A 16,949-nucleotide genomic window follows, 5' to 3' on the forward strand; every position below is an offset into this window, starting at 1 on the left:
ATCCTCCAAAGCAGGCACAGAAGAAAGTGTGCTGATTTTTTAGTTGATGCTGGAAACGAGTGATCCTGGTTTATTAGAAGCCACAGTTAGTTCTCTGGGTAGTGTCATTGGATCCTATTAAAGGTGGATTAGGCTGATGCAAAACAAACCTTCCCCATTTCTCATGGGAGGGAGTTCCCAGGAGAGGCTCATGTCTTTGGAGGAGGCAAGCTTCTGTGACCCTTACAAAGCTTGTCTAGGGTCCCCTCCCAGAGGCTTTGGGTCACCCACAGCATGCATGGCCCGGTGTGCCTCTGTGAGTTACAGAGGCAGGGATTACAGGGGTTTAGACATGCTGAGTGTTTAATCAGAGACAGGTTACTGGATGGACCTTTTCCCAATAGACCACTGTAAGGTGTGCTTGGGCCTCAGAACAGCCCTGAAGCCAGGGTTGGGATGATGGTCACAGTTGATAAAATCCAAGGCCCCAGGCACCCTGGGGGAATTCTCTGGTCCCCCAGGCTTCTCCATCCTTTGCTGCTTCCCTGGTGCTGGTGTTCCCTGCTCTCTCCAGGTGCCTTCTTGGCCAGGTCCTCAGTGTACTTTACATTCTACTTAGATTTGTTCTCACTGGAGTCTCCTTTCATTCGCTGATGACTTCACTTTTATATTTTATATTCCCAGTGCCTACTACTGCGCTCTTGGATATCGTAGATAATCCAATTCCATGAACATTTTGTGAAGACTGGGCTGCCTTGGGCGCTGGCTTCATCTGCTGGCATGTGACCTTCCTACCTGTAGTATTTATGTTATTTATGTGTCAAAGGCACCTTACTACCATCACATCAGAAGATCTTAAAAACCCAGAAAACTTTTTATTCAGCAGAGATTTCACTTATTTTCAAGCAGAGAAATATGGAAATTAAAAGTAGCACTGAGTGGAATAGAATATTATGAACAGTATTTTTTCATAAATCAAGGAGGCACAAAAGAAGATGAAACCACATTTGAGAAAGTTTGGCAAAAGACTTAATGATGGAGATGGAAGACAATAAAGAGAAGAAAAATGGAAAAGATCTGTAAAGTTAGGTCACCTAGGTGGCACAGTGGCATTGGTCCTGAAGTCAGGAGGACCTGAGTTCAAATCTGATCTCAGACACTTAATAATTGCCTATCTGTGTGACCTTGGGCAAGTCACTTAACACCATTGCAAAAAAAAATCTGTAAAGTTACTGTGACAAAATATTTTTATCATCAAGTATGATGGAATTATCATCATGCTTGGACCTGAAAGTTGTAGTCCTGTTCATGTTTATAGGGATGTGCTTAAAGGGAAAAAAGACAGGAAATGTGGGCAGAGGGTGGTGGCACAGTGAATAGAGCCTCGACCCTGGAATCAGGAGTACCTGAGTTCAAATCTGGTCTCAGACACTTAATAATTACCTAGCCTTGTGGCCTTGGGCAAGCCACTTAACCCCATTGCTTTGCAATAAAAAAACAAAACAAAACTAAGAAATGTGAGCAGAGTTTACCAAGTAAGCCCAGGGCTTCTCTGGACCAAAATCCAAATACAAAGGAGATTCCAAATCATTTTCAGGGGGATCAGATGAAGCTTTGTGTAGGAGCTTTGCTGTAAGATAGGCCTTCTAGGAGGAGGAGATGAGAAGATTATAGAACAGTCCATGCAGAAGTGGAGAAAGGACCCGAATGTCCTATGGGGGAATCGTAGAGGGGCTGGTTTGGCTGCAGTATAGAATGAGTGTGCGAGAGGAGAGTGAAGCCTGGAAAGGTCAGCGGAGCTGTCTGCCAGAGCCAAGTGGTGAAGGGAAGTTGGAAGGACCCTGGAGAGCTCCTCAAGGGTGAATGGCAGTGACCAGTGGAGCCGGTCTCTTCTGGAGGCCTCCGGCTGCCCTCGGGGAAGCTCCTGGCCAGAAGGCTGGCTCCCCAAGATAGGTTTTACCGTCATGGCTGCTCATTGTGATGGTCTATGAAGGCCGGAGAGAGACTGTTGTCCTAAAAAGCCCTGCTTCAAAAAGCAGAAGTAAAATATTGAACTATATGGGATCTTTCCCATAAAACATTTTGTTCTGTTTATATCTTTGAATATGATTCCTTGATTAATCATTATCTCGTCCATGGTAGTGGCTCAACAAAGCCAAGGCCTAGCGTGGGTGCTGCGAGCACACTGGTGCCGATGAAACAGTAGAGGTGTCCCCCCCCCCCAAAGCTGTTGGCATTGCTCAACGGTCCTTTGTTTCATTTCATTCAATGTTTATTAATTACTGGATTTCTCAGCAGTTAGACCATTGCTGCCCACAAATCAAATGGTATGATGAATGGCATGATATTGAATCGTTTCTGGGCTGAAAGTAGCTTTTGAGTTGATTTCAACTTGATGCTGCTTTATATTCTAATGTTTTTCTCTCAGTGAAGTTTCTTTAATGATGTCACAAGGTCTGATTAGAGAAAACAAACATGAATGCCTGGAAGAGAACATTATCGTCAAGTTATAAGGTGCTAACATTGTATTTAGTACCAGAGAGCTTCTCTCCCAATAACGATAATTTCATTTGAATACCTACTTCAAACCAGGTTAATATAATTGCCTTATTTATTCTGTGTTTTAACATGTGTCATACCCTGAGATAAGTTGTTACAAGTAACTGTGCATTATTTTTAATAGGCTTCATTTGTGAAATAAAATATATTCATTATTAGGAACCCCTCCCTCCTAACAAACTGTAAAGTTTATTCAAATTTGAAATAGTTGCTGTTGGGATTTTTTTGGTGGGGGGATGGAGAAGGTTCAAAATATTGTATGATTATGCCGAGATCACTTTAAGAAAAATTAAATGACCCATTTGAAAATGTGGCACATTAGAGGAAAATTTTGAAAATTATTTATATAAGGAAAATTCATATTTTGACTTATATAGATGAAAGTATCTTTCCGAAGAATTCTGAATTCTAACAAAGTGAACTCTTATCCAGCTTTATGGAAGAAAGGAAGTGTTTTTAATCACGGTGGCACTTCATCAGTAACCTGGGGAGAAAATGGCACATCTATTAATACTGAAATTTCAATAATCTTCCGTCAGAGTGTGTGAATAAAACTTTAAATTAATGATACATTTAGGGATCCTGCTTCTCCTCCCCCATACCCGGTTAGGTTCAGTGTATTTTCAGTCCACTGGGCCATAAAAATAATTATCTTCTGTGTTTCACTTTTCTTGATGATACTCATTTTTCTCCTGATGACAAAATGTTTTCTCCATACAAAGTTTCATTTCATACATTATTTTACAGTTAGCAGAATAAAAAGCCATTTAAATGTGTTTTTTGTTTTCATATGTATAAGTCAAAAATGAATTTCATTTCAATTTTAAAATGATTCAGATAAAAAAATCTTAATCATTAACAGTTGTTCAAGATAATGAAGTATATTAATTTAACATGAATTATTCAAATTCCAAGAATTTAGAGCTGTGATTTAATATATGTAGATCTTTGCATATATCTTGAAAAAAGCAGAATTAAAATATTGAACTGTTGGCAGCAGGAACTTTCCCCATAAAACATTTTGATCTGTTCATAGCTTTGAAAATGTCTAAAATCACAACTCCTTTTCTTTGTTAATTATGCAGTGGATGGAAGAATTTAAAAATGACCTCCTGACGGAGAAAGACCCCAGGTACCTGGCTGTGAAAAAAGTTTTGCAGCATCTGGTAGAAAGCAACAGAGACATCCCGGGAATGTCAGAATTCCAGTGGATTATTCACATGGTGGACAGACCCAGCATAAATGCCTTTGTTCTTCCCGTGAGTATCCCCCCATTAGATCTCGGTGACCTCTGGTTTCTCTGGCCTCCCCCAGCTTACGGTCTGTTTGGCTTCTCTTTTTGTGTGTGTACAGAATGGACAGGTGTTTGTTTTCACTGGGCTCTTGGAGGCCGTCTCTGACATCCACCAGTTGACTTTCCTTTTGGGCCATGAGATCGCCCACGCTGTGCTTGGACATGCTGTAAGTATGTCCCAAGTGGAGTGGGTTTTAATGCTCATTTTTTTTTTTTGTAGAGGGAAAAGTAAAACAGAACAGTTCTATGAAGCCATCTAGGAAACCATGGCAAGAGACCTGTGGGATGGCAGATGGGATCCGAGGGCTTGAGCCAGGGTGGGGCTCATCCCTTCCCCTCCCTGGGCCTCAGTTTCCTCCTCTGTAAAATGAGGTGGTTGGACTGGACTGTTTCCAAGGTCTTTTCTCACTCTAAGTTCTACAGGTGTTGGAATGTTGTGAAGAAGTTGGCAGCTAATGGAAATAATAGTTTCTAACTTTTAATTTCTCGTATTTCACAGGATAGTCACCTTTCAGAGACCATTTAGTTCAGCCCATCCCCAGTCTCTAAAAATACATGGTCCTTGATGAGTGAATGTTGGCCTTGCCAGAAGGTCTCTGATGAGGGAGATGCACCCTCTCTTGAGGCCATCCCCTCCACTTTGAATCAGTTCCTCTCACCAGGAGAATTTCTGCTGACAACAGTCTTAGTTTCCCTTTTTTGCAACTGCAACTCACTGCTCAATAAAAACATAAATGTTCCATACCCTTCTACCTTCCAGTCTATGCCGGCATGTATGGAACTGGCCTCTGAAAAGAAAGCCAAGGGAGACACTGAAGAGAGACGCCACTGCCCCAAAGTTCTATCCCCCATGGAGGCTAGCTGGCTCTGCTCAAATAATAATAATAATGATGATGATGATGATGATAATTATGGAACCAGGAAGAGAGGAGTGGTGGCAGGAACAGAGTCCTGGGATGTTCTGCTTGTTTGGGGATTCTTCAACTTCCTCTCCATCATTTCATACAGATGCCCCCAGATCCTGGCCGTTTCTTGTCACCTTGGCTCAGAGGGCGTCATGAAGGGCCAGCCCTGGGTCTGGAGAGCATCTTGCTCCATGCTTCCTGTGGATTCCCCTCCAGTTTGGGAGCCTGCTTTCTGCATCAAGATGTGGCCTCCTGTGTGGGGAATGCGGAAGGACCTTTAGTTTTCTCCCAAAAAGGAAGGCAGGTGGGGCGGTTAGGTGGTGCGGTGGTTAGAGCACCAGTCCTGGAGTCAGGAGTACCTGAGTTCAAATTTGGCCTCAGACACTTAATAATTACCTAGCTGTGTGGCCTTGGGAAAGCCACTTAACCCCATTTGCCTTGCAAAAACTAAAAAAAAAGCCAAAACAAAACAAAATAGGAAGGCAGGCCATGGGGATTACCAGTGCCCTTATTTTACAGGGGAGCAAACAGAGGTCCCCAGATATTGAGGATTTTCTTCAGGCCACACAGGCAGTAAACACTAGTCAGGATTTGGAGCCTTACTAGAAGTCCCATGCTATTTTTTTTTTCCCTTTGAAGATAACTTTTGTTTTTCTTCTTTGTACATATATTTTCATTATGTGTTACCTATATTAATAGAAAACAACAGGAGCAGAAAAACAGAGTAACCCATTCATTATAATTTTCTTTATTTTTTTGTTGATTTTCTTTTTCTTTTTAAAATTTATTTAAAGTGATGAGGTTAAGTGACTTGCCTAAGGTCACACAGCTAGTCTGAGGTTGGATGTGAACTCAGGTCCTCCTGACTCCAGGGCCAGTGCTCTATCCACTGGGCCACTTAGCTGCCCCCATTATAATTTATTTATTTTTTTTACACAAGTTCTCTGACCTAAGTTCAGTTAAGCACCTGTCTCTGTCAGGTGCTTATTGTCACTGACTTCAGTAACTCCTCGGTGGGCAGATTTGTTGCAATATTAGTCTTAAACTGAAATGATTTCCAGCTCCCTGGGTTGCAAGGAACCCCAGAAGCCATAGGGTCCAACTGTGTGCACTACCTCTTGCCCACTACCTGTGTGCCATCCTCTTCCTCTGGGGGCCAACCCTTACACTCTTTTTTTCAATGCTCACACTCTTGAGCTGAGCTCTGAAGCGAGTTTTTCTTCTATTCAGATGAATGCTCATGATTTCACCTCCTTTAAATTAACCTCAGTTTCCTTTTGATTCATTTTGGGACTCAGGTGATGAGTTAGGGTTTGAATGGTGAAAGAATTCATGAGGACTTGCCACTCATGTGAAAAGGACAGAGAAGTGGTTTTCCATGGGGGCAAGGTTGTTGCCTGTGGGCTCTATCCTCAGAGGGTGCATAGGGGGAAAAAGTCAGGTCTTCTGTTGGGGACAGGCATGGTGTCAGTGCTAGGAAGGGGATGGGAGTTGGTGCAGGTGTAGTGGAAAGGTTTGGGTCAGAATGTTTAGGGGAAACAAAGAGGCCAGAGTTTGTTATCAGAGTGTTTTTTGTTGGGTTTGAGTTTCTCCCTGTCCACTGGACAGGGAGGCAGTTTCTCAGGAATGTTACAGGAACAGAATTTCTCAGGGTACACAGAGTCAGCTTAGAAAGGCATAAGATGTAACTTTTTGTTGTTGGTCTGGGATTTCCACAACATCACGTTCCCATCATAAGGTTTACTTTATTTTATTTTATTCTTTGACCCATCATAGAGTTTAGAGGAAGGTGATTAGAGCTATTTACTCTACAAAGCAGAATGAGTCGCATTCCCTTCTCCCCTTGAATTGGTGTTAAGCAGAGGTCCTGGTTTCTTGAAGCTCTGGTTGAAGGCCGTGTGAGGGGGAGAATTCTGATTCCACGGCCTCTCTCCTTGAGGCTGTGGAGCCTGTGTTGTCTGGTCCATTATGGCGACTTCCTAACAGCTCCATCAATCTTGGTCATCCATCACTTTGGAAGCATTTTAATTTCCACTACATCTGTTTATCTGGCATCGCATCCCATGCCTTGTATTCAGCATATTGTCATGATCTCTACCATGGTGCATCAGCAAAGAAATGAGCAATTATAATCATTAGATGAGACATCAAATAGCAAATAACAGCTTTGAAGACTGAAAATATTAATATTTCTTTTGCACATTTCTTAAATATTGCCAACATTTTAAAGTTTTTCTTTTTTGAGACCAATTTTTATTTAATAATAATAATGATGATGATGCTAGCTTACATTTAAAGAACACTTTAAGATTTGCTAAATGGTTTGCATATGTTGTCTCATTTGATTTTCTCTGCATTTCTGGCAGGTAGATGCTCTAGTTCCATCTGATGTATGTGGAAGCTAGGCTTCACTGAGGGGAAAGGACTTGCCCAGGGTCACATAGCTGATAAGCTTCTGAATCAGGATTTGAATTTGGGTCTTTCTGGCTGCAAAGTCAACATTCTGTATTATGTCCCATTGACTCTCTTCTCTCTCTCTCCCATCTCTATATTTTTCTTTTTTAGTAGTGGGTAACTAATCCTACATAATCCATGCCTGTTTGTGTTCAAGCATATTTCTATATTTAGTAAGAGTTTCTCTGGCTTCTTTGGCTAAAATTCTAAAAGTCTGAGCATGGGAGGGGGTGATCCTAGGGTCTTGACATATATGTGAGTAATCCAGAAAGGGTTCAGCAACAAGAGGTGTATGTAGTTCAAGAAATGTTTTGCTATGATGTGAAGAACCTAATTACCCAGCATGCCACTCACCAAGGTGACAAAGACTGGTAGAGTGGCAGAGAAATGAGCCTCCTGTGTTATCTCTGGGTCCTGGGAGATCAAGAAGACTAGTCTGGGTTGTCTCTGGGTCCTGAGAGGTCAGGAGGGCGGCTGGGGAGGGGTGGCTCAGGTCCCCAGACCTCTCAGCCATGCTATGGCCACTGGCATCATCATTGACTCCATACCTGTTCATCGGGCAGCCTGGCTTTTTGCATCTCAGCAACCGGAACCACAAAGGTCGCTGATTTTTAAGAATATTTTGCATTAATTTCTGTTGTAAACACATGAAAGTATTGGCTGAACTCTACTCCCTGGTGGGAAATCCACAAATAAAATTAAGATGCACTTTAAGAAACACTGGTGTTTTTTCTATTTCTCAATAACCATAGATAAAAGCAAAAAACTTCATTTAAGCAAATGGACAGTTACTTTGGAAGTATAAGTAGAACCCAGGAATGAAGTTGCTAATTGTCCTCACCTTCTTCAGATTTGATATTTGATGTTTAGTGAAAGTATATGGATATGATTACATATGGCAGATATGCAATATGGTTTCTATGGTGCTAATTGGTATTTCCTATAATAATCAAAAGCCCCAAGTTAAAATGCATTTTCTCCCTTCAATTCAAATTGACACTCTTGAACTGGGATGGATGACCCCCGTGTACCTGTTATGAGAGTCTAAGCTCCATATGCTGGGTGTCTGTGTGTTGTATTAAGGTTGGATGCCATCGCGACCTGCCTCACAGCATTCAGCATCATCATTCTGTCGTTCTGGTTTTTCGCAGGCAGAGAAGGCCAGCCTGGTTCACCTGTGGGACTTTCTGGGGCTGATTCTGCTCACCATGATTTGGGCCATCTGTCCTCGAGATAGCTTGGCTGTTTTGGGCCAGTGGATCCAGTCGAAACTGAAAGAGGTAAGAGCAGGGTCAGATACCTCTGTGGAGTGCATTTTACTGGAGATAAATAGAGCCGATGTTGTTTTATAATTTGTCATTAGGGAATGAATTTTTCAGTGAAATATAGTAGATTCAAAACTTGGGCCACCTAGTTTGATCCCTTATCAGAAAGATAAAGAAACATGAGTCCCAGATCAGCCCAGTGTCTCACAGGTTGTTAGGGGCAGAATAGGAATCCAGGTTCTCAGATTAAATTCAGCACTCCTTTTCTCTGGACCGTACATTGTATCTGATTCTAGAGGAAAAGAAGACTGGAATTGGAGGCGACATCACATTCTTGGGGGTCCTGCACTGAGCGGGGGCAGATTTCAGCTCCAGGCTTCGGGGCCTACTCCACCCAGATCCCCAGGACATGAACCTACTAGCTTCCCAACCTTGGGAAGATCCTGTCAGAGGCTGAAGAAGGGGCAGAATTGTGTTGGGAAGCCCAGGAAATCTTGACCCTGGCTGTGCCACTTGGTCTGAGCTCGTGGACTCCCAGGGTCTTGGTTGTGAGGGATCTCAGAGGTTTGCAGCCCCTTGAAAGTCCCCCAGGACAGAGGCCCAATTGCTCCTCAGTGGCCCAGTCCCCCTCAGTGGTTGGATCCTTCCCCTGGGAAACTTCCCTTGGGGTGAAGCAGAATCAGTTGATTCCCACAAAAGTTTTGTTGTCATTGAGGATGGAAGAGTTTAGGCTAGGGGTCCTTAGTGTTGTTGGTCTCCTGGACCTCTTGGGCAGGTGGTCTTGGAGAAGCTTGCAGACCTCTTCCCAGAATCATGTTCTGGGCACAGTACTGGCACAAGGTAGGTACCATATAATATCTAGCTATTTTTGTTATTATTAAATGAATAAAAGAAAATACATAGGAATACAAAAAAAACTAATTATATTGAAATAATTTTTAAATATTTTACCAAAGGAGTTCATGATTCCCAGGTTATAAACTCTTGATTTAGCGCATGGCTCGGTAACCTTGAGTTTGAGTGAGGTGGAAGTGATTTTTCTGGCACCCCGGTGGGGTTGGTGAAGGGTGCCCTTCTAGACCCAGGCTTTTTATCTCCTCTCCCCTTCCTGCCCCCGCCCAATCTGCTCAACAAACACCCCCAGATCTAGTCTCTGTCCCAAATGAACTCTGAAAGTACCTTGTTTGATCAAGGTGACTCTTAGGAGAATGTGGTCAGGCTGAAGTCGTCCCCTGGTACCCCCCAACTGCTGAGTGAACAAGAGGGAGCCAGAGCCTGGGTTGGGTGTAGGAAGGAGCGACTGGCTGGCCCTTCTCTTTCCCTTGTACAACAGCAATCCCGGCATCACACCCTTTGTGATTTCTGAACTGCCATATGTAGTTCTTCCAGTTTGGGGAGGGCCTCACCACTTGATTAGCTGTGATGAATTATTTTATTTCACATTTCTCTCCAAATATTTCCCCTTGTCCAGGGAGATTTGACTATTTAGGCACAATCTGTTATTTGTTTATTTAATGATTTGTGGAGCACCCATCCGAGTGCCATCTGGGTGCTGTTCCAAATCTGAGGCATGAAATATGAGGAGATAAATTGATAATGAAATTGAGCAACAGGCATCTTTAGACACTTGGGTTATGTGATGTCACGTTCTTTGTTTCCAGTCCCTGAAAGTTCTTGAAAGGTGAAAAATCTCTTTGGTGAGGTTATAGGCCCTGCTCTATCAAGGACAAAGGCAAAATGCTTTGACTTGGACTCTTCCTCCCACAATGAATGGGAATGCTTTCCCCCCCTTATAATGGCTTCATTAGAATTGCCTAGTAAGGAAGAGGTCACAGAAACCTACAATATTAGTAAAGTTCTCCAGAAAATATCCTGTCATCTAAACAACTTAAACTGTTTCCTGAGTTGACTTCTGCTTTAGTTTTGAACTCCCTGCCTTTAAGTCAAGACTTCCTGAGATTCATAACTTACCTGTCATTTTCCTAAAACTGGAAAATCACTAGCTTGATAATTCCAGAGGACCCAGGAGGAAGCCCATCACCCATGTCCCAACAGAGAGAGGTGGGAGCAGAGAGAGAGAGACAGACAGACAGACAGACAGACACAGACACACAGATACATACATACACTCACACAAACAGACACAGACAGCCAGACATAACATACACACATATACAGACACACACACAGACAGACAAATAGCCAGACATACACACAGACAAACACACACACACACGCGATGTGGCCAATATTTGTTTTGCTTGACTATAAATATTTGTTAGAGAGTTTTTTTTTCCCATTGGTTGGGAGGGGGGAGTAGAAGGAGAGAAAGAATTTTATTAATTGAAAAAGAAATTTAAATTGAATGAATCATTATGGAAGGGGCATTCTTTTAAAAAATTTTTAATTTATTTAAGGCAATGGGGTTAAGTGACTCACCCAAAGTCACACAGCCAGGTAAATATTGTCTGAGGCTGGATTTGAACTCAGGTCCTGTCGACTCCAGGGCCGGTGCTCTGTCCACTGCACCACCTTGCTGCCCCTGGGACATTCTGATAGTGGCAATTTTCAGGGGTGATGGTGGGATTAAAGGATTGCAGACAAGGCAGGATGGGGAAGGTTGAGCTGCTGGTCTTGGGATCAGAATTTTGTCCACATGGTTGCTGGCCCTGGGAGTTTCTAGAGAGAAATCATTTGAAATATTTTATAAAAGGAGTTCATGATTCCTACCCATCTGACCACTTTCAACCAGACTTGATTATAATGGGGCAGGGGACCCAGTCTGATGGTGAGTTGAACTAAATGTCTAAAGCTCTTTGTCCTTCACCTGCTCAGAGTGTGTGTGTGTGTGTGTGTGTGTGTGTGTAATGGAAACACTGTACCCACATTCCACAGATAAAGGCTCTGTGAGGGGCATCTGGCCTGGCTAGTAAGGCTCTCTGATCCCACTTGATGCCCTTTCCCATGCGATGCTGATCAACTTATCCTCTGTGGACTAGTAATAAATGGAGAAATCAGTTTCTAAAATGGTCTTAAAAATCAGCAGCTGGTTTTTAGGGACCAAAGAATCTCAGAACCAGCGGGCACCTTGCAGGCTGTGCCCTGGCATTGGGGGATCTGGCCTGACCATCGACTCCCTTCCCTGGGGTGGCACCTTCTCCTCAGGGCCAGGCCCCACCGGGCTCCCCCAAGCCCTGTCCCCTCAGGGGCCTTCTTCTCTCCCCCTCCCTGCTGATTGGGTCTTCTCCTGGGGATGACCTGCAGTGACCTGGATCGATGGACTGGTGTAGAGACCCCTGAAGAGGGTCTGACGCTTGGAGGGCAGGCAGTGGTGAACAGAATGGAATGAGGAGAGCCCTTGGGGGTGGAGTGGGGAGACCTCGGGTCTGCCTACAGCTGAGGCAGTTTCTGTGGCACCCTCAGACTCATTTTCTTAACCTCATAACATTTTTAGGTTGGCAAAACACTTTTCAGTCAGAATTTCACTCTCTTTCCTCTGGCCCTGTTGTTAGTCTGTTTTTATCGAAGAGGAAACTGGAACACCAAGGAACAAGGGGCCTGTCCAGGGTCACTGAGCTAGAGTTAGGTGGCATTTGAACTCGGTCTTCCCCCTGGGGAGGCGCCCAGCTGCCTGTCTTGTTTGCCCTTCACGAGAGCTTTGTGGCAGGTAGCATTAGGTCCCTGTTACCGATGAAAAGACTGAAGGTCAGAGAGTGTAAGGGAAGGCCCAAGGTCACACAGACATTTACTAGGAGAGTTGAGACTGGAACTTGGGTCTTCTGACTTCTGATCTGGAACTTTGTTGCTCTGTCTCAGAGATAGATTTTGCTTTTGTACTTGACCTTAGCAGATTGTGTTACTTTCTTTTAAATTTTCATTCTTCCTTCAGAAATTTTCCCACCTATCATTAACAAAACATCTCTTCATCCCTGGTAAAGGGAATGAAGTCTACAGTGGGCTCTTTGTCCCCATCTTCTTTGCTCCTGATGCTCAATAAAGGTTAACTCTTCATAAGGAATGTACACATTTCCTTTTACACACTTCAAGTGTCTGTTAAAATGAATAAAATACCTTCAGGACTGAGGAGGAACAATTGTGCTTCTGAGGTTCCAAAGGCAAATTGTTAACAGGTTTTATGTTGTCTCTCTTGTAGTATGTGTTTGACCGACCCTACAGCCGCACCCTGGAGGTGGAAGCTGACAAAGTCGGGCTACAGTTTGCCGCAAAGGTAAGTAGATCTAGCGCACGTGGAAATGGCAGGGGCACCCCAGTGATGATGGGGGGGATCACAGCCACCTGTGAGTGTGGTTTGATGGCCATGCTTCACAGGGAAAGGTTTACTTCTTTGGAAAGGCTTGTTGTGGCTCATGAAGGTGATTGTTGTTAACATATTGTTTGATGGAATTATTTCCCAGGAACATCTCTTCGGTTCCCATCTGTACCTGGGGCTGGGATGAGTCCTACACAAAATTAAGTGGGCTGTTGTCCTAAAAGGAGGAAGGTTAGGCTGCTGCTAGGGGAGAGGGCTGGTTTTTGGTTTGTGAATGTAAGTCATGGAATTAAGATTTTTTACTAGACAGTAGTTTGCCCTAACATAGGATTTTCTTCTGGAAGTCCCCATCTCTGCATAACCCTTGACTTCTCTCTGTCCCTGGCTGTCCTCAGGGTCATCTTCAGTAACTTTACTATAGTGCCCAAAGGTTTTCAAAATGTTTGTTATACTTTGCAGTATCTTGCTCTTATTTACTTATAAGAGCTTCGGAGGCAGCTCCAGCAGGGGTTCCTATCCTCATTTTTAGAGATGAGGAAACTGAGGCACAGACTTGTCCAGGGTCCCACACACAGGGACTTCCCTGACCTCCAGGCTTGCAGGGTCCATTACTCGCTGCTGTTTTGCAGTCTGGAGCTAGCACTGAGCCCCGGGGGTCTCTGGCCTGGACCACTGCAGTGATCGCTTCACAGGGATCTCTCTCCCTTCCCGTCCCTGCCCGGTTCATCTCACATAATGGGGCCAGATGCTTCTGTCCAGAGTTGTGATCCATCCCTTGCAGTCATGATGTCCCGCCACAACCCCGGCCACTGCTCAGGGCCCTGATATGGGCCTTGGTTGCCGGGTCTCCTCAGTCCATATCTCGGCCCTGGAAAGTCCGGCTGTGGTTTCCACTTTCAGGTTATCTCAGAGGGAAGCGATGTGTCTGTAGGCGAAGAGGACAAATTCAGAATCAGTTCATTTTGCAGTTGTCAGACATCAGTTTGACTTCCCTGACTGTGGGCTGTGGGATACTACGGGGATGCTTGGCGTCTCACTGCCCTTCTGGGAAGTAAAGGTGATAATGCTTGTGCTCTCCATGGGAGAGCCTGTGGGGATCAAGGAAACAACATTGATTTGCAGTGTGACCTTGTACAAGTCACTTAACAAAATCTACATTGAGTGAGCATTTAGTTAGCTCCTACTGAGTACCAGACACTGCCCTTGGAATTGGTTGATAGGATGGCAGTCCTGAAATAGTCTTTGCCTCTGACTAGGGGAGACAAGCTATGAACAACATGGATTCAGAATCCCTATAAGGAAAGGAAAAATCCAGTATCTAAAATGGCCCTTTCAAGTGGACGACTTTGTGAGTCAGAGAATCTCAGGGTGGGCCCCCTTAGAGGCTGTGCTGTGGGATCCTGGGGTCCAGACCTGAGGGTGGCTGTGAAAGGGGGGTAATGTGGACCCTCGAGGGCCGTCCTCCTGGGGGGGAACTTTTATTCTTTTCATATTTCATTTTTCTTGAAATAAGGATTCTAGCTTCCATTCTCATAGATGTTAGCTTATGCAAACTCACGGCATACATCACCACGGTCATGAAATCATTGGAGCCGTTATTACTTCTGTTCTACATGGGAGGAAATGGGGTCTCAAGCAGTCAAAGCAACTGAGGCAGGGTTGCCTCCCTGGGAAGACCGAGCCGGGATCCAGACCCGTCTGAGGCCTCCACCGTTCCATGCTGCCTCTTTCCCCTCCATGTTTGGATCTCAGGTTCTACAGGCAGATCCATCCCTCCTTCCTGAGGGAAACAAGTCTCTCCAAAGCTGTCCTCGCCTCACACAATTAATCCAAAGATGAGGAACCAGCAAGTGAAATCAGCTATCCTCCTCCCCCTCCTCCTCACAAAAAGAAAGACTCCAAGTTGTGTGGTTAGTGGAGAAGTTCACACACTCCCAGGAGTTGTGGTTTGCAAAGAGTGTTGGCCCTGGCAACAGTGGTGCTGCCCCATGCAGGGTCTGTCTGGGCTGCCGGCCTCCAGAAGGAGGTGCATCCAGGGTCTGTCTGTCCGGGCTGTGACCACAAGGCCTCGTGGGTTGATGTTAAGGTTGCCAGGAGACACCTTGTCTTTAGGAGGGAAAGGGCAGCAGGCAGCTGCGGGGCAGTCCGGGATGACACCGCTCTTCTCTCCAGGGGTCGCTGCCTCTTGACCGATTTGTATGAGTGGATGCCAACCTCTTCTGTGTGTGACCTATGTTTACAACAATGCATGCAGCTGCTCTTGAAGTATTTTCCTTAAACCACTTTGGAAGTTATCTTACTGTAACTATTTTCTAGATTGAAAAGTCACTTACGTAGCCCCCTAATGTCACCCCTTCCCCCTAACCCGTTGTGGCATGGAGGTGATCCTGGGTTCCCTAGGTCCCTGGTGAATGAACCCAAGCTCTGACGGGTCCTTTCAGAGTGGAGAGATTGTTGGCATTGGTCACTCACCTGATGACCATCCTGGCTAAACCCTGAGAAGAAACTGGGTAGTGCAATGGATAGACACCGGCCTTGGAGTCGGGAGGATGGGAGTTCAAATTCAGCCTCAGACATGTGACTGCCTCACATTCAGGGCCATCTCCAGTCATCCTGAATCATATCTGGCCACTGGACCAGGATGGTTCTGGAGGAGAAAGTGAGGCCATGACTTTGCACAGCCCCCCTAACCCACTCAGATCCAATCCTTGTGCTCATTATAGCATCACCTCCTGATGTCGCAGTCTTTTTTGAGAACAAAGGACAAATATCAGCAGCAGCAGCAACAGGGACTCGAAGACTTGGACCACAACACCTTTTGAGGACTGACCACTTAGAGAAGGTTGGGAGGTGGGAGGGCTGCATGAGATGGTATCACGGAGGGGTATGCCAGATGAACAGGTGGAGGTTTGCCAGGGTGGTCTCAGCTTCCTCATTTGCAACATGAGACATTTGACCTCGGAGATCTCTCATCTCCTCTGGGCACATGTCATCAGTAAGTGGAGCATCCCTACTGCCAACCATGTCACAGGGTGAAAATCTGCTCCCCAGAAGTCCTGGGATGGCACTGCCGGGGTGGTTGTCTCCACTGACCAAGCCAGTTGGAGGTGGCCGAGCCCCCATAACTGTCAAGAGTTTGCAGACCCAGCCTTGGGGTGTTGTCCCAGATCCCAGAGAAGTGAAGGGGCTGGCCCAGGGTCCCCCAGTGAGCAAGGAGAAACTCAGGTAGCCGACCCAGTCTGGGGAAGCAAGGATCAGCCTGGATTCTCAGAGTGGGGAAGGAGCTTCCCCCAGTGTCCAGGCCATTAGGCCCGGCCTGGACCCCACACATACGGCAGCTGCCATCCTCATTTAGTGCCTTGCTTTCTTTTTCTCCTGAGCCTTCAGAACCCTCCATTCTGGCTGAAATAGGAAATCTGTTTCCTTGAGCCAGTTCTAATCATCCAGGGCTGGAAAGCTATGAGGACAGCACCATCTAGTGAGAAGTCGAGAGAAATGGGAGACAGCTTCAGGAATCCACCTTGTAGGGGCTTGGCGACAAGCCAGTCCTTCCCACCTCCGGCTGCTCCCATCCTGTGGGGGAGAAGGCAGAGGGTCTTTGGCCAGTGACCCATTCATGGTCAGCCCCGTCTGGGAGCTCCACGTAGGTGCGGCAGGAGAACCCAGGAGGAGAGATCTGGGGAGCCTTGTTGGATATCCAGGTGCTTCCAGGTGATGAGCCACAGGAGCTTGTCTGGAGAATGATACTCTGTGGCTCAGAAGTGGGTGGCTAGAACAGTCTGGGGTCTGCTGTGCCTTGGTCCGCTGTTCACTGGTCTGGGGCCGGTTCTGCTGTGAGCAGGGCGAACCAGCAACCTGGAGTTTTGGACTTGCCCACACCCTTGATACCCCTTCCAGACTGGGCACAGATGGAATTTTTGTCAGATTTAAACCTTAAGTCATAAGGGAGGTGTTGGCCAGCCTTGAGTGCAGTTTGCAAAGAGATGCAGTTATTTGTCAGGAGTTCTCATTAGTGATGCTGCAGTTGCCGCAAAACTTAAAGCTTTCATGTGACTGGTCAGAACCGTGTATCCAGCCAAGAGTGGATGCTCCTGGTTGCCTAGAAGTGGCCGACAGAAGGGCTGCTTCGGCCAATAAGAAATTGGAACATGAGAAGACCCTCAGGAAACAGATAATGAGGATTCCAATGGGGGGATGAACTCAGATGTACCAATATCCAGGCA

At 45.4% G+C, this 16,949-nt stretch overlaps 1 protein-coding gene across 7 annotated transcripts in view; it reads left to right on the forward strand.

Annotated features, from left to right (window-relative positions):
- The window catches only part of OMA1 (OMA1 zinc metallopeptidase), a 300,900-nt gene that overhangs the window by 29,664 nt on the left and 254,287 nt on the right, over nt 1-16,949 (forward strand). For all 7 annotated transcript variants that reach the window (XM_074221328.1, XM_074221324.1, XM_074221325.1 and 4 more), the window contains 4 exons: nt 3,624-3,797; nt 3,892-3,999; nt 8,343-8,471; nt 12,610-12,684. In XM_074221328.1, coding sequence (XP_074077429.1) covers nt 3,624-3,797; nt 3,892-3,999; nt 8,343-8,471; nt 12,610-12,684 — 486 coding nt within the window. The remainder of the gene's footprint in view (nt 1-3,623; nt 3,798-3,891; nt 4,000-8,342; nt 8,472-12,609; nt 12,685-16,949) is intronic.

The sequence above is a fragment of the Macrotis lagotis genome, chromosome 2 (assembly GCF_037893015.1).
Source record: "Macrotis lagotis isolate mMagLag1 chromosome 2, bilby.v1.9.chrom.fasta, whole genome shotgun sequence".
NCBI lineage: Eukaryota > Metazoa > Chordata > Mammalia > Peramelemorphia > Peramelidae > Macrotis > Macrotis lagotis.